The sequence below is a fragment of the Oncorhynchus keta genome, chromosome 8, assembly GCF_023373465.1.
Source record: "Oncorhynchus keta strain PuntledgeMale-10-30-2019 chromosome 8, Oket_V2, whole genome shotgun sequence".
Taxonomy (NCBI): Eukaryota; Metazoa; Chordata; class Actinopteri; order Salmoniformes; family Salmonidae; genus Oncorhynchus; species Oncorhynchus keta.
In genome coordinates, this window is record NC_068428.1 from 40,278,360 (window position 1) to 40,302,949 (window position 24,590).

Here is a 24,590-nt window from a genome sequence, read left to right on the forward strand (position 1 = left end):
ATGGAAATATATACAGAGCATTCAGAAAGTATTTAGACCCCTTCACTTTTTCCACATTTTGTTACATTACAGCCGTATTCATCTCAAATGGATTAAAATAGGTGCCCCAACAAAGTACTTGTAACGACGTTCGTCTGTTGAATTAAGAAAGTCGGACCGAAATGCAGCGTGTAGGTTACTCATGACTTTAATGAACAGAATAGCGGTGCATGAAATAACTGAAATACAAAAACAACAGAACGGAACGTGAAACTAATTACAGCCTATCTGGTGATTACAACACAGAGACAGGAACAAACACCCACGAAATACAAAGCGAACTCAGGCTACCTAAATACGGTTCCCAATCAGAGACAACGACAAGCACCTGACTCTGATTGAGAATCGCCTCAGGCAGCCAAGCCTAACAACACCCCTAATCAGCCGCGATCCCAAATAATACAAACCCCAATACGAATACAACATATAAACCCATGTCACACCCTGGCCTACCCAAACATATAACAAAAACACAAAATACAATGACCAAGGCGTGACAGTACTGAGTACTGAAAGGGTCTGAATGCTTATGTAAATGTGATATTTCATTTATTTTTATTTTTATAGATTTGCAAAAATGTCCACAAACCTGTTTTTGCTCTGTCATTATGGGGTATTTTGTGTAGATTGATGAGATAAAAAAGTCAAGGGGTCTGAATATTTTCAGGATATTGACTGCACTAGGCTTTTAAGACCAAAAAGCACATCTTTCAAAAAGCTCAATTTTAAACACCTGTTGGGCAATGGGTCTGGCTGAAATAGCCGAATCCACTCATTTAAAGGGGTGTCCACATACTTTTGTATATACGGTGTAGCTAGGTGGGACAGCCACATATCTCAGTCATAGTAAGTACATTTTTCCTCAATGTAGTAGCTATCAGCAAAGTCTGTGCTAGTTAGGAGGAAAAGTCTGTGTTAGGTGGAAAAGTCTGTGTTAGTTAGGGGGAAAAGTCTGTGCTAGTTACGGGGAAAAGTCTGTGTTAGTTAACGGGAAAAGTCTGTGCTAGTTAGGGGGAAAAGTCTGTGCTAGTTAGGGGAAAAGTCTGTGTTAGTTAGGGGGAAAGTCTGTGCTAGTTAGGGGAAAAGTCTGTGCTAGTTAGGGGAAAAGTCTGTGTTAGTTAGGGGGAAAGTCTGTGCTAGTTAGGGGAAAAGTCTGTGCTAGTTAGGGGAAAAGTCTGTGTTAGTTAGGGGGAAAAGTCTGTGCTAGTTAGGGGGAAAAGTCTGTGTTAGTTAGGGGGAAAAGTCTGTGTTAGTTAGGGGGAAAAGTCTGTGCTAGTTAGGGGGAAAAGTCTGTGCTAGTTAGGGGAAAAGTCTGTGCTAGTTAGGGGAAAAGTCTGTGTTAGTTAGGGGGAAAAGTCTGTGCTAGTTAGGGGGAAAGTCTGTGCTAGTTAGGGGGAAAAGTCTGTGTTAGTTAGGGGGAAAAGTCTGTGTTAGTTAGGGGGAAAGTCTGTGCTAGTTAGGGGAAAAGTCTGTGCTAGTTAGGGGGAAAAGTCTGTGCTAGTTAGGGGGAAAAGTCTGTGCTAGTTAGGGGAAAAGTCTGTGTTAGTTAGGGGGAAAAGTCTGTGCTAGTTAGGGGGAAAAGTCTGTGTTAGTTAGGGGGAAAGTCTGTGTTAGTTAGGGGGAAAGTCTGTGTTAGTTAGGGGGAAAAGTCTGTGTTAGTTAGGGGGGAAAGTCTGTGTTAGTTAGGGGGAAAGTCTGTGTTAGTTAGGGGGAAAGTCTGTGTTAGTTAGGGGAAAGTCGGTGTTAGTTAGGGGAAAGTCTGTGTTAGTTAGGGGAAAGTCTGTGTTAGTTAGGGGAAAGTCTGTGTTAGTTAGGGGAAAGTCTGTGTTAGTTAGGGGGAAAGTCTGTGTTAGTTAGGGGGAAAAGTCTGTGTTAGTTAGGGGGGAAAGTCTGTGTTAGTTAGGGGGAAAGTCTGTGTTAGTTAGGGGGAAAATCTGTGCTAGTGTTAGTTCTCAAAAGGCTTTTGTTTTATATTTTGGGGGAGCGTGGGATTATTTAAGATACTCTTTGAAGAGTTATTTTTGTAAAATGGACAGGAACTCTGCTGTTCTAGCTTCAGGGGGAAGCTGTTTCTACCGTTAGTGTGCCAGGACAGAGAGGAGCTTGTGCTGAGGGGGAGCTGCCCTCCCATAGGGGTGGAAGGGCCAAGAGACCAGAGGTGGCAGAATGGAGTGTTCGGGTTGGGGTGTAGGGTTTGAGCAGAGCCTGAAGTTAGGGAGGGGCAGTTCCTCTTGCTGCTCTGTAGGCAGGTACCATGGTCTGTAGTGGATGGGAGCTTCGACTGGAAACTAGTTGAGTGCGTGGAGGAGCGGGGTTGGAATCCTCTCTCAAGTCAAGTGAAGTCATGTTTATTTAAAGTGCATTTGACACAGGTCTCAACACACTTTACATTTCTGCATGTTGAGAATAATGTGAATATTAAATTCCCCTCTCCAGTTGGCACTAACTGATTGTTGGAAGTGTATCTGAACACTGTGGTGGCCTTCAACATCATCACTAGTAATGACCCTCTCTCTCTCTCTCTCTCTCTCTCTCTCTCTCTCTCTCTACAGTTGGTGCTGACTGTAGGTCTGTTGGTGGTGGTGGTGTACCTGTACACTGTGGTGGCCTTCAACATCATCACTAGTAATGACCCCTCTCTCTCTCTACAGTTGGTGCTGACTGTAGGTCTGTTAGCGGTGGTGGTGTACCTGTACACTGTGGTGGCCTTCAACATCATCACTAGTAATGACCCCTCTCTCTCTCTCTACAGTTGGTGCTGACTGTAGGTCTGTTAGCGGTGGTGGTGTATCTGTACACTGTGGTGGCCTTCAACTTCTTCAGGAAGTTCTACAACAAGAGCGAGGACGAGGACGCACCTGACATGAAGTGTGACGACATGATGACTGTAAGTCTATACACACACACACACACACACACACACACACACACACACACACACACACACACACACACACACACACACACACACACACACACACACACACACAGCTAAAGGATGACTCAATGCAGTAGTATTGATACTGTGTCATAGCACGTATAAATGAGTCATGCAATTCCTTCACACGTTAAGTTCTTAAGATAACCCACTAATAGATGGCTTGGATAGAGTTCATTCCACGAGTCACCAAACATGTTTTAGGAAGGGATCCAAGAAGGTTGTCCACAATGCTGCATATCCTTCACACTGCTGCATATCCTCCACACTGCTGCATATCCTTCACACTGCTGCATATCCTTCACACTGCTGCATATCCTTCACACTGCTGCATATCCTCCACACTGCTGCATATCCTCCACACTGCTGCATATCCTTCACACTGCTGCATATCCTTCACACTGCTGCATATCCTCCACACTGCTGCATATCCTTCACACTGCTGCATATCCTTCACACTGCTGCATATCCTTCACACTGCTGCATATCCTCCACACTGCTGCATATCCTTCACACTGCTGCATATCCTCCACACTGCTGCATATCCTTCACACTGCTGCCTATCCTTCACACTGCTGCATATCCTCCACACTGCTGCATATCCTTCACACTGCTGCATATCCTCCACACTGCTGCATATCCTTCACACTGCTGCATATCCTTCACACTGCTGCATATCCTCCACACTGCTGCATATCCTTCACACTGCTGCATATCCTCCACACTGCTGCATATCCTTCACACTGCTGCATATCCTTCACACTGCTGCATATCCTTCACACTGCTGCATATCCTTCACACTGCTGCATATCCTTCACACTGCTGCATATCCTCCACACTGCTGCATATCCTTCACACTACTGCATATCCTCCACACTCCTGCATATCCTTCACACTGCTGCATATCCTTCACACTACTGCATATCCTCCACACTGCTGCATATCCTTCACACTGCTGCATATCCTTCACACTGCTGCATATCCTTCACACTGCTGCATATCCTTCACACTGCTGCATATCCTTCACACTACTGCATATCCTTCACACTACTGCATATCCTTCACACTGCTGCATATCCTTCACACTGCTGCATATCCTTCACACTGCTGCATATCCTCCACACTGCTGCATATCCTCCACACTGCTGCATATCCTTCACACTGCTGCATATCCTTCACACTGCTGCATATCCTTCACACTGCTGCATATCCTTCACACTGCTGCATATCCTTCACACTGCTGCATATCCTCCACACTGCTGCATATCCTTCACACTACTGCATATCCTCCACACTACTGCATATCCTTCACACTGCTGCATATCCTTCACACTACTGCATATCCTCCACACTACTGCATATCCTTCACACTGCTGCATATCCTTCACACTGCTGCATATCCTTCACACTGCTGCATATCCTCCTACTACTGCATATCCTTCACACTACTGCATATCCTTCACACTGCTGCATATCCTTCACACTGCTGCATATCCTTCACACTACTGCATATCCTCCACACTGCTGCATATCCTCCACACTGCTGCATATCCTTCACACTGCTGCATATCCTTCACACTACTGCATATCCTTCACACTGCTGCATATCCTTCACACTGCTGCATATCCTTCACACTGCTGCATATCCTTCACACTGCTGAATATCCTTCACACTACTGCACATCCTCCACACTGCTGCATATCCTTCACACTGCTGCATATCCTCCACACTGCTGCATATCCTCCACACTGCTGCATATCCTTCACACCTCATCACTTCACACTAGTGTAGATCTGTTGAACGAGGAGTTTAAAATCCTCCCCCTCTATCCTTTACTACTTACTGTTGAAATATCGAGTTATCTGTTCCTCCTGTATATCCTCCTCAGTGCTATCTGTATATCCTCCTCAGTGCTATCTGTATATCCTCCTCAGTGCTATCTGTATATCCTCCTCAGTGCTATCTGTATATCCTCCTCGGTGCTATCTGTATATCCTCCTCAGTGCTATCTGTATATCCTCCTCAGTGCTATCTGTATATCCTCCTCAGTGCTATCTGTATATCCTCCTCAGTGCTATCTGGTCCTCCTGTATATCCTCCTCAGTGCTATCTGTTCCTCCTGTATATCCTCCTCAGTGCTATCTGTTCCTCCTGTATATCCTCCTCAGTGCTATCTGTTCCTCCTGTATATCCTCCTCAGTGCTATCTGTTCCTCCTGTATATCCTCCTCAGTGCTATCTGTTCCTCCTGTATATCCTGCTCAGTGCTATCTGTTCCTCCTGTATATCCTCCTCAGTGCTATCTGTTCCTCCTATATATCCTCCTCAGTGCTACCTGGTCTTCCTGTATATCCTCCTCAGTGCTATATGTTCTTCCTGTATATCCTCCTCAGTGCTATCTGTTCCTCCTGTATATCCTCCTCAGTGCTATCTGTTCCTCCTGTATATCCTCCTCAGTGCTATCTGTTCCTCCTGTATATCCTCCTCAGTGCTATCTGTTCCTCCTGTATATCCTCCTCAGTGCTATCTGTTCCTCCTGTATATCCTCCTCAGTGCTATCTGTTCCTCCTGTATATCCTGCTCAGTGCTATCTGTTCCTCCTGTATATCCTCCTCAGTGCTATCTGTTCCTCCTATATATCCTCCTCAGTGCTACCTGTTCTTCCTGTATATCCTCCTCAGTGCTATCTGTTCCTCCTGTATATCCTCCTCAGTGCTATCTGTTCCTCCTGTATATCCTCCTCAGTGCTATCTGTTCCTCCTGTATATCCTCCTCAGTGCTATCTGTTCCTCCTGTATATCCTGCTCAGTGCTATCTGTTCCTCCTGTATATCCTCCTCAGTGCTATCTGTTCCTCCTGTATATCCTCCTGTATATCCTCCTCGGTGCTATCTGTTCCTCCTGTATATCCTTCCCCCTGTGCTATCTGTTCCTCCTGTATATCCTCCTCGGTGCTATCTGTTCCTCCTGTATATCCTGCTCAGTGCTATCTGTTCCTCCTGTATATCCTCCTCAGTGCTATCTGTTCCTCCTATATATCCTCCTCAGTGCGATCTGTTCCCCCTGTATATCCTCCTCATTGCTATCTGTTCCTCCTGTATATCCTCCTCAGTGCTATCTGTTCCTCCTGTATATCCTCCTCAGTGCTATCTGTTCCTCCTGTATATCCTCCTCAGTGCTACCTGTTCCTCCTGTATATCCTCCTCAGTGCTATCTGTTCCTCCTATATATCCTCCTCAGTGCTACCTGTTCTTCCTGTATATCCTCCTCAGTGCTATCTGTTCTTCCTGTATATCCTCCTCAGTGCTATCTGTTCCTCCTGTATATCCTCCTCATGGCTATCTGTTCCTCCTGTATATCCTCCTCAGTGCTATCTGTTCCTCCTGTATATCCTCCTCAGTGCTATCTGTATATCCTCAGTGCTATCTGTTCCTCCTGTATATCCTCCTCAGTGCTATCTGTTCCTCCTGTATATCCTCCTCAGTGCTATCTGTTCCTCCTGTATATCCTCCTCAGTGCTATCTGTTCCTCCTGTATATCCTCCTCAGTGCTATCTGTTCCTCCTGTATATCCTCCTCAGTGCTATCTGTATATCCTCCTCAGTGCTATCTGTTCCTCCTGTATATCCTCCTCAGTGCTATCTGTTCCTCCTGTATATCCTCCTCAGTGCTATCTGTTCCTCCTGTATATCCTCCTCAGTGCTATCTGTTCCTCCTGTATATCCTCCTCAGTGCTATCTGTTCCTCCTGTATATCCTCCTCAGTGCTATCTGTTCCACCTGTACGCGGGGGTGAGGGCCGGCGGTGGTATCGGTGATGAGCTCGAGGACCCGGCCGGAGACCCCTACGAGCTGTGGCGTATCCTCTTCGACATCACCTTCTTCTTCTTCGTCATCGTCATCCTCCTGGCCATCATTCAGGGTACGTTTCTACCAGGGCTGTGGTTATTTCCAGTCAATTTAGGAAGTACACCGGAATTCCAATTCTCTTCCAATAGGTGACATTTTGAATTGGAATTACAATGTTCTACCTATCTGAATTGATTGGAATTGAAATGGAATTGACCCCAACTTTGGTATGTTACTACGGAACTTTGATACTGTATCACATTCGTTTTCTTGAAGTTCTTGATGTTCTTGACACACAATTCAGCTTTTCTCTGCCACGTAAACACTAGAATAAATAAAAATTCAACTAAATACCAGGCTCTTTGGGGTGAGGTCCAGGATCATGTAATCTTACCTGGTGTGATCCTAAATCAGCACTCCTACCCTGAAACATATGATAAGTATGGCCCCCGGTGTTCAGAACAGCAGCTGAGAGGACTTTACCGTGTTTAAGAAGTTTAAAATGCTGTCTTGTTCAATATTCCAGGTTTGATTATTGATGCGTTTGGGGAACTGAGAGACCAGCAGGAGCAGGTGAAGGAGGATATGGAGGTAAGAGTTCACCTGGTCTCACCTAGAACATTTTCTGGGCTCCCATGTGGTGCACTGGTCTACGGCACTGTATCTCAGTGCTAGAGGCGTCACTACAGAACCTGGTTCGATCCCGGGCTGTATCACAACCGGCCGTGATCGGGAGTCCCATAGGGCGGCGCACAATTGTCCCAGCGTCGTCCGGGTTTGGGGAGGGGTTTGGCCGTAATTGTAAATAAGATTTTGTTCTAAACTTACTTGCCTAGTTAAATAAGAAATAACAAAGGATCAATGTTAGGAATAAGCATCTTCTTGAATAAATGCAATATGTGAGGGGAGGGGAGTGTATCTGATTGGGTAAACACATTCTATCATCTTACTGTAGACTAAATGCTTCATCTGTGGAATTGGAAACGACTACTTTGACACGACACCCCACGGCTTTGAGACCCACACCTTACAAGAACACAACCTGGCCAACTACCTGTGAGTACATACTGACTGACACGAGGATGTTGTTCAAGCACATATGACCAGAGATGGTCCATTAAAGGCTCTCGTTTGAATTTAATTAGATGTACTTAACTTTACCAGTGATACTCTGGATGAAAGCCTGAGTTAATATTTGGCCACATGGCTTTTCTTTCTGTGCAGCTTCTTCCTGATGTACCTCATCAACAAGGACGAGACTGAACACACTGGTCAGGTATGTACAACAACACGTCTCTTTATTATATGAACACACGTCTCAGGTCTAAATCTCTCTCATTGAAACTCTAGCACTAGAATAGAACTATGGACTGGTTTCAGTACCAACAGAAATTGTATTTAATATCTAACCTTTTGTAATGCACACATTGAATTCATAAATTGTTGTATTTCATGATTTTAAAAACTGAATTGAATGAATAAATCACATACATTTTTTAAATTCAATTTCAATGTAATATTCTGTTTCAATATGGTAGATGTTGCATTCATTTTTGTTTATCTAAGTTTCATATATTCAACTTCTTAGACTCATTGGGCAGAGACGTCAGTTTAACATCTATTCCACATTGGTTCAATGTCTAGACATGTCCATGTTTGATAGAGTCTAAGCTTTCAGGAACGGGATATAGCCATAATAGCTTATACGCTAGAGACCAATTCATAGGAAGACAATAAATGCCACTTTGGCTTCGGAATATAGCAAAAGCTTCTGTTTTTCCAAAGCGGTTGAGTCTCTGTTCTTTCCTACCTTGCAAAGTGCCAGGATGTTGTCTCTGGTTTTGAATCCGAATTTTAAAACTGAATCTGAATGCATCCAAGAAGTTGAATATATGAAAGTTTGTAAACTTGATAAACAGAAAATGCAAATCGCTCCCTAAACCACCAACGATGCCACGCATTTTGAATGTCATGTGAATTTCAAAATTGTAATATTGCTGCCATTTGACTTTAACACACATTTACACAATTTGATTTAATGTAAAATGACCTTTTCTAGTTGAAACACCTTTTCACTCCTAAAACCATTTTAACTACTGTGTATTTCCCTGTCCTTCAACAGGAGTCGTATGTGTGGAAGATGTACCAGGAGAGATGCTGGGACTTCTTCCCTGCTGGAGACTGTTTCAGGAAGCAGTATGAGGACCTGCTTGGGTAGAGAGGACAGCTAACACTCCCCAGCTACTCTCCAACCCTACCTTGATAGAGAGAACACCTAAAACTACATTAGCTGTGTAGAGAGGACACTTAATACTTCCCATTTACCGTAAAGCAACACTGTCTGTATTTGAGAGACAAGTCTACTCACAAACCCTACATCCTATCTGAGGCAGCCTTCTTCCATCACTTCAACAACATTTAAATGGATAGAGGACACCAGAACACTACCCTACAACACTATCTGGGTATAGAGGACACCATAACACTACCCTACAACACTATCTGGGTAGAGAGGACACCAGAACACTACCCTACAACACTATCTGGGTAGAGAGGACACCATAACACTACCCTACAACACTATCTGGGTAAAGAGGACACCAGAACACTACCCTACAACACTATCTGGGTATAGTGGACACCAGAACACTACCCTACAACACTATCTGGGTATAGAGGACACCAGAACACTACCCTACAACACTATCTGGGTAGAGAGGACACCATAACACTACCCTACAACACTATCTGGGTAGAGAGGACACCATAACACTACCCTACAACACTATCTGGGTATAGTGGACACCAGAACACTACCCTACAACACTATCTGGGTAGAGAGGACACCAGAACACTACCCTACAACACTATCTGGGTAGAGGACACCAGAACACTACCCTACAACACTATCTGGGTATAGAGGACACCAGAACACTACCCTACAACACTATCTGGGTAGAGAGGACACCAGAACACTACAACACTATCTGGGTAGAGAGGACACCATAACACTACCCTACAACACTATCTGGGTATAGAGGACACCAGAACACTACCCTACAACACTATCTGGGTAGAGAGGACACCATAACACTACCCTACAACACTATCTGGGTATAGAGGACACCAGAACACTACCCTACAACACTATCTGGGTAGAGAGGACACCAGAACACTACTACTGGGTAGAGAGGACACCAGAACACTACCCTACAACACTATCTGGGTAGAGGACACCAGAACACTACCCTACAACACTATCTGGGTAGAGAGGACACCAGAACACTACCCTACAACACTATCTGGGTAGAGAGGACACCAGAACACTACCCTACAACACTATCTGGGTAAAGAGGACACCAGAACACTACCCTACAACACTATCTGGGTAGAGAGGACACCAGAACACTACCCTACAACACTATCTGGGTAAAGAGGACACCAGAACACTACCCTACAACACTATCTGGGTAGAGGACACCAGAACACTACCCTACAACACTATCTGGGTAGAGAGGACACCAGAACACTACCCAGCTACCCCACAACACTATCTGGGTAGAGGACACCAGAACACCACCCAACACTATCTGGTAAAGACTCTCACTTGAACCTTAATGGAACATGACATCTAGCTCCACTTAGCTCTTCTGCTGCCATTGAATCCATCATACAGTATCACCTAATGAACTGGCCAGCCACTACTTCTGCTGCCATTGTATCCATCATACAGTATCACCTAAAGAACTGGCCAGCCACTACTGAGGAGAGACTGAGGTTGATGAAGATGATGACTGGACTTGGTGTTTCAATTTTCATTGTGAAGATAGGTCACCTGTCACGGCAACACCTTGTTTGCTCTTTGAACACAAATGGTTATATTCATTTGATTTGTTATGACACGTTACCCTTTTCACTTGCTTACCCCCAAAACTGTTGCACAATGTGTGTTGTGTGGTAGAGTGGAGACATTGATATATGTAGGGTTACAGCTTGAGGAGTGATTGAATGTACAAGCCATGAGATTAATACCCAAGATATTAACCAAAACACAAGATATTACCTGAGAACCAAAACGCTACAATGTGAATTGTGGTGGTGATAGTGATGAAACTTGACTAGAAATTAAATTAGACCTAATTCTACCTTTTATTGAACTTGAGTCTGAATCTAATTAGCTTGTTGAGATGAGGAATTTAAAAAAGGGGTCCCTCAAGGGTAAGTCTTGAGCCCATTATAGGTGTTTATAAAGTGCCAATGTGCCTTAAAATGAGAACTTGACACCCTTCGTGCTCTAGGTTATGGATTAGAATTACCTAGCTACAGTAGGGATAGCTTTTTAGAAGAAAAAAATATATATCTAGATACCCATTGTGTAATTGTTTCTCAGTTTGGATTTGTTCCCAAACTACAGTGCCCATTGTCTGCCTGTACACCTTTCTTTCCATAGTAGAAATTACACGCTGAAGAAAAAAATTTATTGAACAGTGAACTGCTATTGTATGGCCATTTATATGTAGTAGCTTTGGGAAACCTGCATTTCTTTTTGAGAAGGAAAGAGGGGGGGGGGGGTGGAAATGAATAAATTAACCAATGCAATAAACCATGTCTGTATTCCATGGGCTGTCAACTAACTCACAACATCGATCCAATTACAGAAACCTTTCAGAGGGGAAAATGTGTCTGTCTGTGTGTGAGCCCCTTTCCGTGTCTGACAAGGAATAGGAAATCCGGTACAGCTCACAGAGCTCTGCTGCTACACCCATCCAGGGTAGTCGGTAGGATGGAGAACACATGGGACTTGATGTGAATCAGTCAAATGGGAGGGAAAGAACTCCCAACAATGCCTTCATCCAAAGTCGATCTTATGAAAAGTATATTAATGAATCTGCTGTTGTATAAGCAGTGCTTCATGTCTTCACTGTGATGGATTAGAATATGATGTAAGACTGTTAGGGGCTGAGGGATGTACTCGTTATCATGTGATAAGGGCTGAGGGGGACTGGACGGTCCTTCTCCTAGGTCAGACAGGGTCAAAGGTTAGAGTTCAGGGGTCAGGAGATCATGCTGTCTAGCCAGTCTTCCAGGTCCTCCTCTGTCACCACCTCCTTTGCTACCGCTGCCTTGGGAGGTGCAGCCACCTCCTCCTTCTGAATCTCCTCCTTGGCCTGCTGTGTCTCCTGCTTCTTAAGCTCCTCCTCTGGAACAAGCTCCTCCCTCTCCTCTACTGCTGCTGAAAAAAGAAACCACAGAAAGTTGCACTCTCCCTAGTACTCACACAGATATAGAGGATAAACCAACAATTTTCCATTTTGTTGTTGCTAGCAAATTATTAATGCCTTTATTTAGGTTACTGTTAACTGATCTAATCAAATCAAATGTATTTATAAAGCCCTTCTTACATCAGCTGATATCTCAAAGTGCTGTACAGAAACCCAGCCTAAAACCTCAAACAGCAAGCAATGCAGGTGTAGAAGCACGGTGGCTAGGAAAAACTCCCTAGAAAAGCCAGAACCTAGGAAGAAACCTAGAGAGGAACCAGGCTATGAGGGGTGGCCAGTCCTCTTCTGGCTGTGCCGGGTAGAGATTATAACAGAACATGGCCAAGATGTTCAAATGTTCATAGATGACCAGCATGGTCAAATAATAATAATCACAGTAGTTGTCGAGGGTGCAGCAAGTCAGCACCTCAGGAGTAAATGTCAGTTGGCTTTTCATAGCCGATCATTAAGAGTATCTCTACCGCTCCTGCTGTCTCTAGACAGTTGAAAACAGCAGGCCTGGGACAGGTAGCACGTCCTGGGTGATGGGTTGTTGTAGCAATTTTTTCTACACTGAATAGTCTGCAACCGTGTATAATCTAATTACAAGATTGCAGAACAGAACAAAAATGTTATGGGTACTCACGTTCATTTGGAACCTCAACAAGCCTGCCAGTTTGGGACAGTGAAGGTTCTGAGTCTGAGCTCTGTAGACTGAGCAGCTGGTCCAAATCCTTATCCATGTCATCCACCACAGGGGTCTTGGCAGCTGAGGAGCCCAGAGGAACAGCGCCTGGGGCTGTGCTCACGGCACAGGAAACACCCAGGCTTGGACGAAGGCCTTTCTGAGCTGCTGGGACTCCTGGGACAGGAGACTTAAACAGACCCAGCGCTACAGAGTTCTGTTTGGGTGCCATGGTCATAGTGGGTAGCTCCACCGGAGAGGTCACCTGATATATAACAACAGGATTAGGACTAGTTCAGTCTGTGGTGGAGAGGCATCAGTACCGACCTGGACTAGTTCAGTCTGTGGTGGAGAGGCATCAGTACCTACCTGGACTAGTTCAGTCTGTGGTGGAGAGGCATCAGTACCGACCTGGACTAGTTCAGTCTGTGGTGGAGAGGCATCAGTACCTACCTGGACTAGTTCAGCCTCCAGGTTCAGTCTGTGGTGGAGAGGCATCAGTACCTACCTGGACTAGTTCAGCCTCCAGGTTCAGTCTGTGGTGGAGAGGCATCAGTACTTACCTGGACTAGTTCAGTCTGTGGTGGAGAGGCATCAGTACCTACCTGGACTAGTTCAGTCTGTGGTGGAGAGGCATCAGTACCTACCTGAACTAGTTCAGCCTCCAGGTTCAGCCTCTGGTGAAGAGGCAGCTCTTGTAGAGACTGGGCCAGGGCTGGGAGGTCCACAAACACTGCTGAAAACTAGATGTGGGGAGAGGGAAGGAGAGGGGTGGAAGGAGGAGGGGAAGGGGTAGAAGGAGGAGGGGAAGAAGGGGTAGAAGGAGGAGGGGAAGAAGGGGTAGAAGGAGGATGGGTAGAAGGAGGAGGGGTAGAAGGAGGAGGGGTAGGAGGAGGAGGGGAAGGGGTAGGAGGAGGGGAAGGGGTAGAAGGAGGAGGGGTAGAGGTAGAAGGAGGAGGGGGAGGGGTAGAAGGAGGAGGGGTAGAAGGAGGAGGGGAAGAAGGGGAAGAAGGAGGAGGGGTAGAAGGAGGTGAAGTAGGGGTAGAAGGAGGAGGGGAAGAAGGGGTAGAAGGAGGAGGGGTAGGGGTAGAAGGAGGAGGGGAAGGGGTAGAAGGAGGAGGGGTTGAAGGAGGAGGGGAAGGGGTAGAAGGAGGAGGGGAAGAGGTAGAAGGAGGAGGGGAAGGGGTCGAAGGAGGAGGGGAAGGGGTCGAAGGAGGAGGGGAAGGGGTCGAAGGAGGAGGGGTAGGGGTCGAAGGAGGAGGGGTAGGGGTAGAAGGAGGAGGGGAAGAGGTAGAAGGAGGAGGGGAAGGGGTAGAAGGAGGAGGGGAAGGGGTAGAAGGAGGAGGGGATGGGGTAGAAGGGAGGAGGGGTAGAAGGAGGAGGGGTAGGGGTAGAAGGAGGAGGGGTAGAAGGAGGAGGGGAAGAGGTAGAAGGAGGAGGGGAAGGGATAGAAGGGAGGAAAGGGGCGGGGGGTGGAGGGAGGAAGGAAGGGGGTAAAGACAGATAAACACTATTGGCGACAGACAGACAGACAGAGAGAGAGCTATACTGGAAAGACAACTTTAAGAGGAACAGAGAAAAGGCAATACCATATTTACCTGATTGGCTGCCAATGAGTCAATATCCCACTCCTTCTCCTCAGCAAAGCGGAATTGAGTGAAGGAGTCCCCTGAGAACGAGAGAGAGAAAATATTCTGAAACCAGGCTACTGCTTTCAGTTGCTCAGAATGATACTAGACAGTCTGTTAAATACATACTTCACTTATGAATTATTTCATATATTCATGTCATACAGTTTATTTAATTAAGTTACATATTAACATGTGATACAAATATTAGCATGCAAACCTCTTATTATGTTATCACTGAACAGTCAGTCACTAGGGGGTCACCAAACAGTCAGTCACTAGGGGTCACCAGTCAGTCAGTCACTAGGGGTCACCAGTCAGTCCATCACTAGGGGTCACCAAACAGTCCGTCACTAGGGGTCACCAGTCAGTCGGTCACTAGGGGTCACCAAACAGTCGGTCACTAGGGGTCACCAAACAGTCGGTGACTAGGGGTCACCAAACAGTCGGTCACTAGGGGTCACCAGTCAGTCGGTCACTAGGGGTCACCAGTCAGTCGGTCACTAGGGGTCACCAGTCAGTCGGTCACTAGGGGTCACCAAACAGTCGGTCACTAGGGGTCACCAAACAGTCGGTGACTAGGGGTCACCAAACAGTCGGTCACTAGGGGTCACCAGTCAGTCGGTCACTAGGGGTCACCAGTCAGTCGGTCACTAGGGGTCACCAGTCAGTCCATCACTAGGGGTCACCAAACAGTGCATCACTAGGGGTCACTAGTCAGTCGGTCACTAGGGGTCACCAAACAGTCGGTCACTAGGGGTCACCAAACAGTCGGTCACTAGGGGTCACCAAACAGTCGGTCACTAGGGGTCACCAAACAGTCCGCCACTAGGGGTCACCAGTCAGTCAGTCACTATGGGTCACCAGTCAGTCAGTCACTAGGGGTCACCAGTCAGTCACTAGGGGTCACCAGTCAGTCAGTAGGGGTCACCAAACAGTCAGTCACTAGGGGTCACCAGTCAGTCAGTCACTAGGGGTCACCAGTCAGTCAGTCACTAGGGGTCACCAGTCAGTCAGTCACTAGGGGTCACCAGTCAGTCAGTCACTAGGGGTCACCAGTCAGTCAGTCACTAGGGGTCACCAGTCAGTCAGTCACTAGGGGTCACCAGTCAGTCAGTCACGAGGGGTCACCAGTCAGTCAGTCACGAGGGGTCACCAGTCAGTCAGTTACTAGGGGTCACCAGTCAGTCAGTCACTAGGGGTCACCAGTCAGTCAGTCACTAGGGGTCACCAGTCAGTCAGTCACTAGGGGTCACCAAACAGTCAGTCACTAGGGGTCAACAAACAGTCAGTCACTAGGGGTCACCAAACCAGGTTGGTTTTGCAGTAAGACAGTGTATCATAGAAAGTCTTATGAAAGCAGACTATTGATTCCTTTCACTGGCAGTTCTATAATAAGCACTTCAGAACTCATGTAGTAACTCTTTCCACTGAGGGGCATCAGAAACAAAGAACAAATACAGGTAACTGCCAAAATAAAGGAAACACCAACATAAAGCATCTTAAAAGGGTGTTGGGTCACCACAAACCTGAACCGATTCAATGCACCTTGGTATAGAATCTACAAGTGTCCAAGTGTCTGGAAACCGTTACTGAGCACACAGCCATGCAAACTCCAAATACAAACATTGGCAGTACTATGGCCGCAATGAAAAGTGGTGACTTTCAACATGGCACCGTCACAGGATGCCACGTTTCCAACAATTCAGTTCGTCAAATTTCTGCACTGCCAGAGCTGCCCCGGTCAACTGTAAGTGCTGTTACAGTGAAGTGGAAACGTCGAGGAGCAACAACAACTCAGCCGCGAAGTGGAAGGCCACACAAGCTCACAGAAGGGGACCACCGAGTGCTGAAGCGCGTAGCGTGAAAATAATTGTCTGTCTTCAGTTGCAACACTCACTACCGAGTTCCAAACTGCCTCTGGAGGCAACATCAGCATAATAACTGTTTGTTGGGAGCTTCCTGAAATGGGTTTCAAAGGCTGAGCAGCCGCACACAAGCCTAAGATCACCATGTGCAATGCCAAGTGTTGGCTGGAGTGGTGTAAAGTTTGCCGCCATTGGACTCTGGATCATTGGAAATGTGTACTCTGGAGTGATGAATTACGCTTCACCAACTGGCAGAAATGTTTTTTCGATATCGGTGTGGAAGAACTTGACTGGCCTGCACAAAGCCCTGACCTCAACCCCATCGAACACCTTTGGGATGAATTGGAATGCTGACTGAGAGCCAGGCCAAATCGCCCAACATCAGTGTCCAACCTCACTAATGCTCGTGGCTGAACGGAAGCGAGTCCCCGCAGCAATGTTCCAACATCTAGTGGAAAGCCTTCCCAGAAGAGTGGAGGCTTTTATAACAGCAAAGGGGACCAACTCCATATTAATGCCTATGATTTTGGAATGAGATTTTTGACGAGCAGGTGTCCAAATACTTTTGGTCATGTAATGTTGTCTTTCAGTCACAGCTTCTCTCCCTAACCCTCTATTTAAACAGTCATTCAACCAGGGTTTCCTGCCAACTGCAGTTGGTGACGCAGAAGCTGCTGAATGTTCTCTGCACCACAGGAACCCAGGGTCAAGAGAGGAGGACAGCAGAGTTTGTCTCTATGTCAACAAGGCACATTGACTGAGGTGATATATGCATTCATAACATTAAGGAGATGATAATGACGCTTCAGAACCTCACAGGTAGACCAGTGTCAACCTGATCTGTGTGGCCATCTAGGTTGTTCTCAGGCTCACTCGGCGATACCGCAGCCGACGGTGACAGAACCATGGCAACAGCTGGCAAGGTGATGAGACGGAGTGCTGTCAGAGTTCCAAAGAGGGGGATGAGATGAGAGCGAGCCATCCATGACACGTTGCCTTGCTGCATCCAAACGAATCCTCTTTCTCATCTACCCTGAGTTTGTCTCGGAGTCTCAGATGTCTCAGCATTACACAGACAAAGCATCAGTCAGTTCCTGTCAGTTGTGGGAAATCTGTTTCAGATGAGCAGGCATATCAAAGGCAATGTCATAAACTGTATCATATTGTAAACAGGATTCAAGTGTATAGTATGTACAGCAGAGTACATTATTATAACCAAGGTACAGTCGTGGCCAAAAGTTTTGAGAATGACAAATATTAATTTTCAAAGTCCGCTGCCTCAGTTTGCACGAAGACAATTTGCATATACTCCAGAATGTTATGTAGAGTGATCAGATTAATTGCAAAGTCCCTCTTTGCCATGCAAATAAACCGAGTACCCCAAAAAACATTTCCACTGCCTTTCAGCACTGCCACAAAAAGACCAGCTGACATCATGTCAGTGATTCTCTCGTTAACACAGGTGCGAGTGTTGACGAGGACAAGGCTGGAGATCACTATGTCATGCTGATTGAGTTTGAATAACAGACTGAAAGCTTCAAAAGGAGGGTGGTGCTTAGAATCATTGTTCTTCCTCTGTCAAACATGGTTACCTGCAAGGAAACAAGTACCATCATCATTGCTTTGCACAAAAAGGGCTTCACAGGCAAGGATATTGCTGCCTGTAAGATTGCACCTAAATCAACCATTTATCGGATCATCAAGAAATTCAAGGAGAGCGGTTCAATTGTTGTGAAGAAGGCTTCAGGGAACCCAAGAAAGTCCAGCAAGCGCCAGGACTGTCTCCTAAAGTTGATTCAGCTGCGGATCGGGGCACCACCAGTATAGTGCTTGCTCAGGAATGGCAGCAGGCAGATGTGAGTGCATCTGCACGCACAGTGAGGCAGACTTTTGAAGGATGGCCTGGTGTCAAGAAGGGCAAAGAAACCACATCTCCCCAGGAAAAACATCAGGGACAGACTGATATTCTGCAGACGGTACAGGGATTGGACTGCTGAGGACTGGGATAAAGTCATTTTTTCTGATGAATCCCCTTTCCGATTGTTGGGGGCACCTGGAAAAAAGCTTGTCCGGAGAAGACAAGGTGAGCGCTAACATCAGTCCTGCGTCATGCCAACAGTAAAGCATCCTGAGACCATTCATGTGTGGGGTTGCTTCTCAACTAAGGGTGTGGGCTCACTACTCACAATTTTGCCTAAGAAAACAGCCGTGAATAAAGAATGGTACCAACACATCATCTGAGAGCAACTTCTCCCAACCATCCAGGAACAGTTTGGAAACGAACAATGCCTTTTCCAGCATGATGGAGCACCTTGCCATAAGGCAAAAGTGATAACTAAGTGGCTCGGGGAACACAACATCGATATTTTGGGTCCATGGCCATGAAACTCCCCAGACCGTAAGTAATCCCATTAAGAACTTGTGGTCAATCTTCAAGAAGCGGGTGGACAAACAAAACCCCACAAATTCTGACAAACTCCAAGCATTGATTATGCAAGAATGGGCTGCCAGAATTTAATTGGCAGCATGCCAGGGCAGATTGCAGAGGTCTTGAAAAAGAAGGGTCAACACTGCAAATATCGACTCTGCATCAACGTCATGTAATTTTCAATAAAAGCCTTTGACACTTATGAAATGCTTGTAATTATACTTCACTATTCCATAGTAACATCTGACAAAAATATCTGAAGACACTGTTGCAGCAAACTTTGTGAAAATTAATATTTGTGTCATTCTCAAAACTTTTGGCCACGGCTATAGATGATGAGCGGCCTTAAAGTTCATATCATAGTGTGATATAGACTCAGTAACCAAAACATTAAGAACAGACTGACCAGGTGAATCCAGGTAAAAGCTATGATTCCATATTGATGTCACATGTTAAATCCACTGCAATCAGTGTAGATGAAGGGGAGTAGATAAGGATGTTTAAGCCTTGAGACATGGTTTGTGCATATGTGCCATCCAGAGGGTGAATGGGCAAGACAAAATATTTAAGTGCCTTTGAACAGGGTATTGCAGTAGGTGCCATGTTCACCAGTTTGTGTCAAGAACTGCAACGCTAGTAGGTTTTTTTAGTACGCTTAACAGTTAACGGGAGTGTGTATCAAGAATAGTCCACCACCCAAAGGACATCCAAGGACATCCAACTTGACACAACTGTGGGAAGCAGAGCCTGATGTGACCCACACAAACCCAGCATCCGTGTTAACCAGGCCACACCCTCTGTGTAAGCAAAGCATGTGGTGTTGTGGAGAGGGACACATGACAGTTACAGTACAGCAGCTGGTTTCCCTGGTAACCAGCCAACCGTCAGAGACGCAGGCCCAGTGTCAATGCTTTAATAATGCACCCTTCCTTCCTTGGAGTAAAATTAGCCTACGGATCATAGATTTTTAGAACTGGGAGTTACGTCAGTAGTGGCTTTAAGAATGGCTGCATTCTCTCTCTTTCACTATTTTATTTAACAAGGTTAAGAACAAATTCTTATTTACAATGACGGCCTACCCCGGCTAAACCCGGACGACGCTGAGACAAATTGTGCTCTGACTCCCAATCACGGCCGGGTTGTGATACAGCCTGGAATCAAACCAGGGTCTGTATTGACACCTCTAGCACTGAGATGCTGCGCCACTCGGGAGCCCACAAGCAGTAATCAAGTCACTAGGGGTTAGGCTACCCATTGAGGGATACCACTATAACGCTTCATTGTCACGCTTTTTTAAAAACCAAAGCAATTAACACACTGACTCTTTAACGGGATTTAGCCGATCGATAAATCACTGTGAAGCTAATTGCAATTTAACTCTGGAGTCAAGAAAGCAAATCGGTAGGAGGACCGATATTTAGACCCCTTCATCACCACTGCCAGGAACAAGTGAGACGATGTCTGTGACAATCAGTTCGAATCCAGCCAAGCATCGAGTTCATAATCACATATGAGCCTATGTAACAAGATTAAGCACAAAACTGTTCATCATTTGGTCATTAAAAAGGTTTATGAATATATTGTGAAATTTTGGCCCATACTAAACACAGAGAAATAGCGGGATTAGGCTACAGTATCAATGTCAATCGGATGCAGTGACGAAAACTGTTTAAGAGTACAGAGTGTAATTTATTACAGAGGGTTATTCCAGAGCATTTCATGTTAGCACATCTGTTTTCAGAGCTCGCTTTCTGAGATGTTTGTTTCCCACCTGCAAGATTGAGATTTCCTATCAAACAGATATAGCCTAGAGCATACATATAGACCATGGAAACTGATGAAGTGTTCAGTCTTCAATGGAGAGCCTTTATCAGTGTTTGATCAAATTAACCCCTTGGCTTGTCTAAACAGTACAGTGGACAAGTCAGATACCACATCATCATCATCTATTCTCCCACAGGTTAAACAAATAACTCCACCCTTTAATGACTGTTCCCTTAGCTGTTCTCGTCTCACACTGGGGTGACAATGTGGTATGATGTTGGGACACTGCCTGGCACAGAGATGGGTTCCCTTAGAAACACATGGGAGGGAGGAGAGACGTAGGATACCACACAGGCTCTTTAAAAACACATAGATCACAAGGGCTGCCCTGGAAACGCGTAGATCACAAGGGTTGCTCAGTTAGCCTAGCCGGAACCCTGTGTGGCTAACGCTAGCTCTATTAGCCTGGGCTAACACTAATCCTGTGGGGAGAATGGCTGAGAGGCTAATCAAGTGTGAAAGAGGATCGTGTTGCCAGCGTCAGCTGTGAACCACACCACAGGGCCCGCTGGCTGGGTTGTATAGCACTCTGCTAACACAGGGCCCGCTGGCTGGGTTGTATAGCACTCTGCTAACACAGGGCCCGCTGGCTGGGTTGTATAGCACTCTGCTAACACAGGGCCCGCTGGCTGGGTTGTATAGCACTCTGCTAACACAGGGCCCGCTGGCTGGGTTGTATAGCACTCTGCTAACACAGGGCCCAGCTGGCTGGGTTGTATAGCACTCTGCTAACACAGGGCCCGCTGGCTGGGTTGTATAGCACTCTGCTAACACAGGGCCCGCTGGCTGGGTTGTATAGCACTCTGCTAACACACTGGGTTGTATAGCACTCTGCTAACACAGGGCCCGCTGGCTGGGTTGTATAGCACACACAGGGCCCGCTGGCTGGGTTGTATAGCACTCTGCTAACACAGGGCCAGCTGGCTGGGGTTCTAACACAGCACTCTGCTAACACAGGGCCCGCTGGCTGGGTTGTATAGCACTCTGCTAACACAGGGCCCGCTGGCTGGGTTGTATAGCACTCTGCTAACACAGGGCCCGCTGGCTGGGTTGTATAGCACTCTGCTAACACAGGGCCCGCTGGCTGGGTTGTATAGCACTCTGCTAACACAGGGCCCGCTGGCTGGGTTGTATAGCACTCTGCTAACACAGGGCCCGCTGGCTGGGTTGTATAGCACTCTGCTAACACAGGGCCCGCTGGCTGGGTTGTATAGCACTCTGCTAACACAGGGCCCGCTGGCTGGGTTGTATAGCACTCTGCTAACACAGGGCCCGCTGGCTGGGTTGTATAGCACTCTGCTAACACAGGGCCCGCTGGCTGGGTTGTATAGCACTCTGCTAACACAGGGCCCGCTGGCTGGGTTGTATAGCACTCTGCTAACACAGGGCCCGCTGGCTGGGTTGTATAGCACTCTGCTAACACAGGGCCCGCTGGCTGGGTTGTATAGCACTCTGCTAACACAGGGCCCGCTGGCTGGGTTGTATAGCACTCTGCTAACACAGGGCCCGCTGGCTGGGTTGTATAGCACTCTGCTAACACAGGGCCCGCTGGCTGGGTTGTATAGCACTCTGCTAACACAGGGCCCGCTGGCTGGGTTGTATAGCACTCTGCTAACACAGGGCCCGCTGGCTGGGTTGTATAGCACTCTGCTAACACAGGGCCCTGCTAACACAGGGGCTGGGTTGTATAGCACTCTGCTAACACAGGGCCCGCTGGCTGGGTTGTATAGCACTCTGCTAACACAGGGCCCGCTGGCTGGGTTGTATAGCAGCAGGGCCCGCTGGCTCTGCTAACACAGGGCCCGCTGGCTGGGTTGTATAGCACTCTGCTAACACACTAACACAGGGCCCGCTGCACTCTGCTAACACAGGGCCCGCTGGCTGGGTTGTATAGCACTCTGCTAACACAGGGCCCGCTGGCTGGGCTGGGTTGTATAGCACTCTGCTAACACACCGCTGGCTGGGTTGTATAGGACAGGGCCCCGGCTGGGTTGTATAGCATTAACACAGGGCCCGCTAACACTGCTAACACAGGGCCCGCTGGCTGGGTTGTATAGCACTCTGCTAACACAGGGCCCGCTGGCTGGGTTGTATAGCACTCTGCTAACACAGGGCCCGCTGGCTGGGTTGTATAGCACTCTGCTAACACAGGGCCCGCTGGCTGGGTTGTATAGCACTCTGCTAACACAGGGACAGCTGGCTGGGTTGTATAGCTAACACACTGCTGGCTGGGTTGTATACACTCTGCTAACACAGGGCCCGCTGGCTGGGTTGTATAGCACTCTGCTAACACAGGGCTGGCCGCTATAGCTGGCCCGCTGGCTGGGTTGTATAGCACTCTGCTAACACAGGGCCCGCTGGCTGGGTTGTATAGCACTCTGCTAACACAGGGCCCGCTGGCTGGGTTGTATAGCACTCTGCTAACACAGGGCCCGCTGGCTGGGTTGTATAGCACTCTGCTAACACAGGGCCCGCTGGCTGGGTTGTATAGCACTCTGCTAACACAGGGACAGCTGGCTGGGTTGTATAGCACTCTGCTAACACAGGGCCCGCTGGCTGGGTTGTATAGCACTCTGCTAACACAGGGCCCGCTGGCTGGGTTGTATAGCACTCTGCTAACACAGGGACAGCCGGCTGGATTGGCTAACACTGCTAACACAGAACCAGTTGGCTGGGTTGGCAAATACTCTCAACACAGGGACAGCTGGCTGGGTTGCTAACACTCTGCTAGCACAGGGACAGCTGGCTGGGTTGCTAACACAGGGACAGCTGGGGTTCCCATTAATAGTGTAACGACCCTGGGTTTATAAGCGCGGATGTCGGCACGAGCATGCTTTTGCGGCACAGTCGATAGCGCGCTAGACTTCGGGCTAGAAGGTCGAGGGTTCGAGACCTGCTACCTGCCTGTTTCATTACAATATTATATCAGACTCCACAGAGCTCTAGCTAGCTGTTAGCTAGCTACATGGATGGTGGGAAAAACAATAGTACATACACAATATGAGTGGTTAGCTTTTAGCTAGCTACGGAATCCCTTGGCTAGCATTGATCACGATGATGATCAATGGACAATGGGTGGGAGAAAAAAACATTAAGGCTACACAGGTGATATGAGTGGGTTGATGTTTAAGTATGTGTTTTGGAGCATGGTTCCTGCATCAACTGGATGACGATCTGCTCTTGACAACATTGTTAATGTTACAATGTGTAACTACCGCTCACTATTGTGTAGTGGTGACCTGTTGGCCTTTGAGAAGGCAGAAGTTTACATACGTTTTTGTAAAAACGGTCCCACCCATTACAAGTCCAGATGTGATTGGTTGATTCCACTGTCACTCCAAAATTGTTAACTCAGACAGTTGAATGGCAGATGCCTTCTATCTAGGTTCTGACGGCCAAGCCAATGTAGCTAGAATTATCTCCCCAGATACCACAAAAGAAAAATCCTGATTGGAATTATTTTTCTCTTCAGTGTTAACCTTTTCAACAAAAACTGAAGAGATTAAATCAGAACATCATTGAAAATAATATCATTAGAATAATAATAATAATTATTATTGTTTCATGAATCCTTCGCCCTTCTCTGAAGGCGTAGATGGCACTGATTGTTCACCTCTGTGTTTGGGTTAGTAATAATTTGTAGAGTGGCTCTAGTTTTCCCCCAGAATGCATTTGTTCTCCATTCTGAATGTCTAAAGAATCCATATGTTGTTCTGAAATACAAACACAGAAATACTGGACATTTTCAACTCTTATTTATGGTGGCGATTTGACAAAATTACAGTCATGGTCTTGAATTGGACTTGCATTTTTCTGGTCTCGGACTTGACGCGGTCTTGCCACAGACTTGATTTGCTCCAGGATTTGTCTTGATTCGCTCTCACTTTAGGTGGTCTCAAACACAACACTGTGTGAAAGCTTCTATGGTACTGCATATCTACAGCCAAGTCCCGAAAATGTAATATCTTTGGACGTGATGAAAAGCCTACAAAAAAGCTATACAAACTATGGACCAATCGGCATCCAAAACTGATAAATAGTTCATTACTTCACTTCAAATAAGGCCAGAACTC

The 24,590-nt window shown here is 46.8% G+C and overlaps 2 protein-coding genes across 2 annotated transcripts in view; one reads left to right on the forward strand and one right to left on the reverse strand.

The window, feature by feature from the left end:
• LOC118387158 (ryanodine receptor 3-like) overlaps nucleotides 1-10,002 on the forward strand; it is a 308,396-nt gene extending 298,394 nt beyond the window's left edge. Inside the window, exons 104-109 of the mRNA XM_052523336.1 lie at nucleotides 2,792-2,926; nucleotides 6,740-6,896; nucleotides 7,350-7,414; nucleotides 7,779-7,879; nucleotides 8,048-8,099; nucleotides 8,946-10,002. Of these exons, the coding sequence (XP_052379296.1) occupies nucleotides 2,792-2,926; nucleotides 6,740-6,896; nucleotides 7,350-7,414; nucleotides 7,779-7,879; nucleotides 8,048-8,099; nucleotides 8,946-9,041 (606 nt within the window). The 3' untranslated portion in view covers nucleotides 9,042-10,002. The remainder of the gene's footprint in view (nucleotides 1-2,791; nucleotides 2,927-6,739; nucleotides 6,897-7,349; nucleotides 7,415-7,778; nucleotides 7,880-8,047; nucleotides 8,100-8,945) is intronic.
• Nucleotides 10,003-10,010: 8 nt separating this feature from the next.
• Nucleotides 10,011-24,590, reverse strand: part of aven (apoptosis, caspase activation inhibitor) — a 48,049-nt gene continuing 33,469 nt past the window's right edge. The window contains exons 3-6 of the mRNA XM_052524184.1: nucleotides 14,368-14,438; nucleotides 13,417-13,512; nucleotides 12,731-13,034; nucleotides 10,011-12,056 (exon numbers count right to left, since the gene is read on the reverse strand). Coding sequence (XP_052380144.1) covers nucleotides 11,878-12,056; nucleotides 12,731-13,034; nucleotides 13,417-13,512; nucleotides 14,368-14,438 — 650 coding nt within the window. The 3' untranslated portion in view covers nucleotides 10,011-11,877. The remainder of the gene's footprint in view (nucleotides 12,057-12,730; nucleotides 13,035-13,416; nucleotides 13,513-14,367; nucleotides 14,439-24,590) is intronic.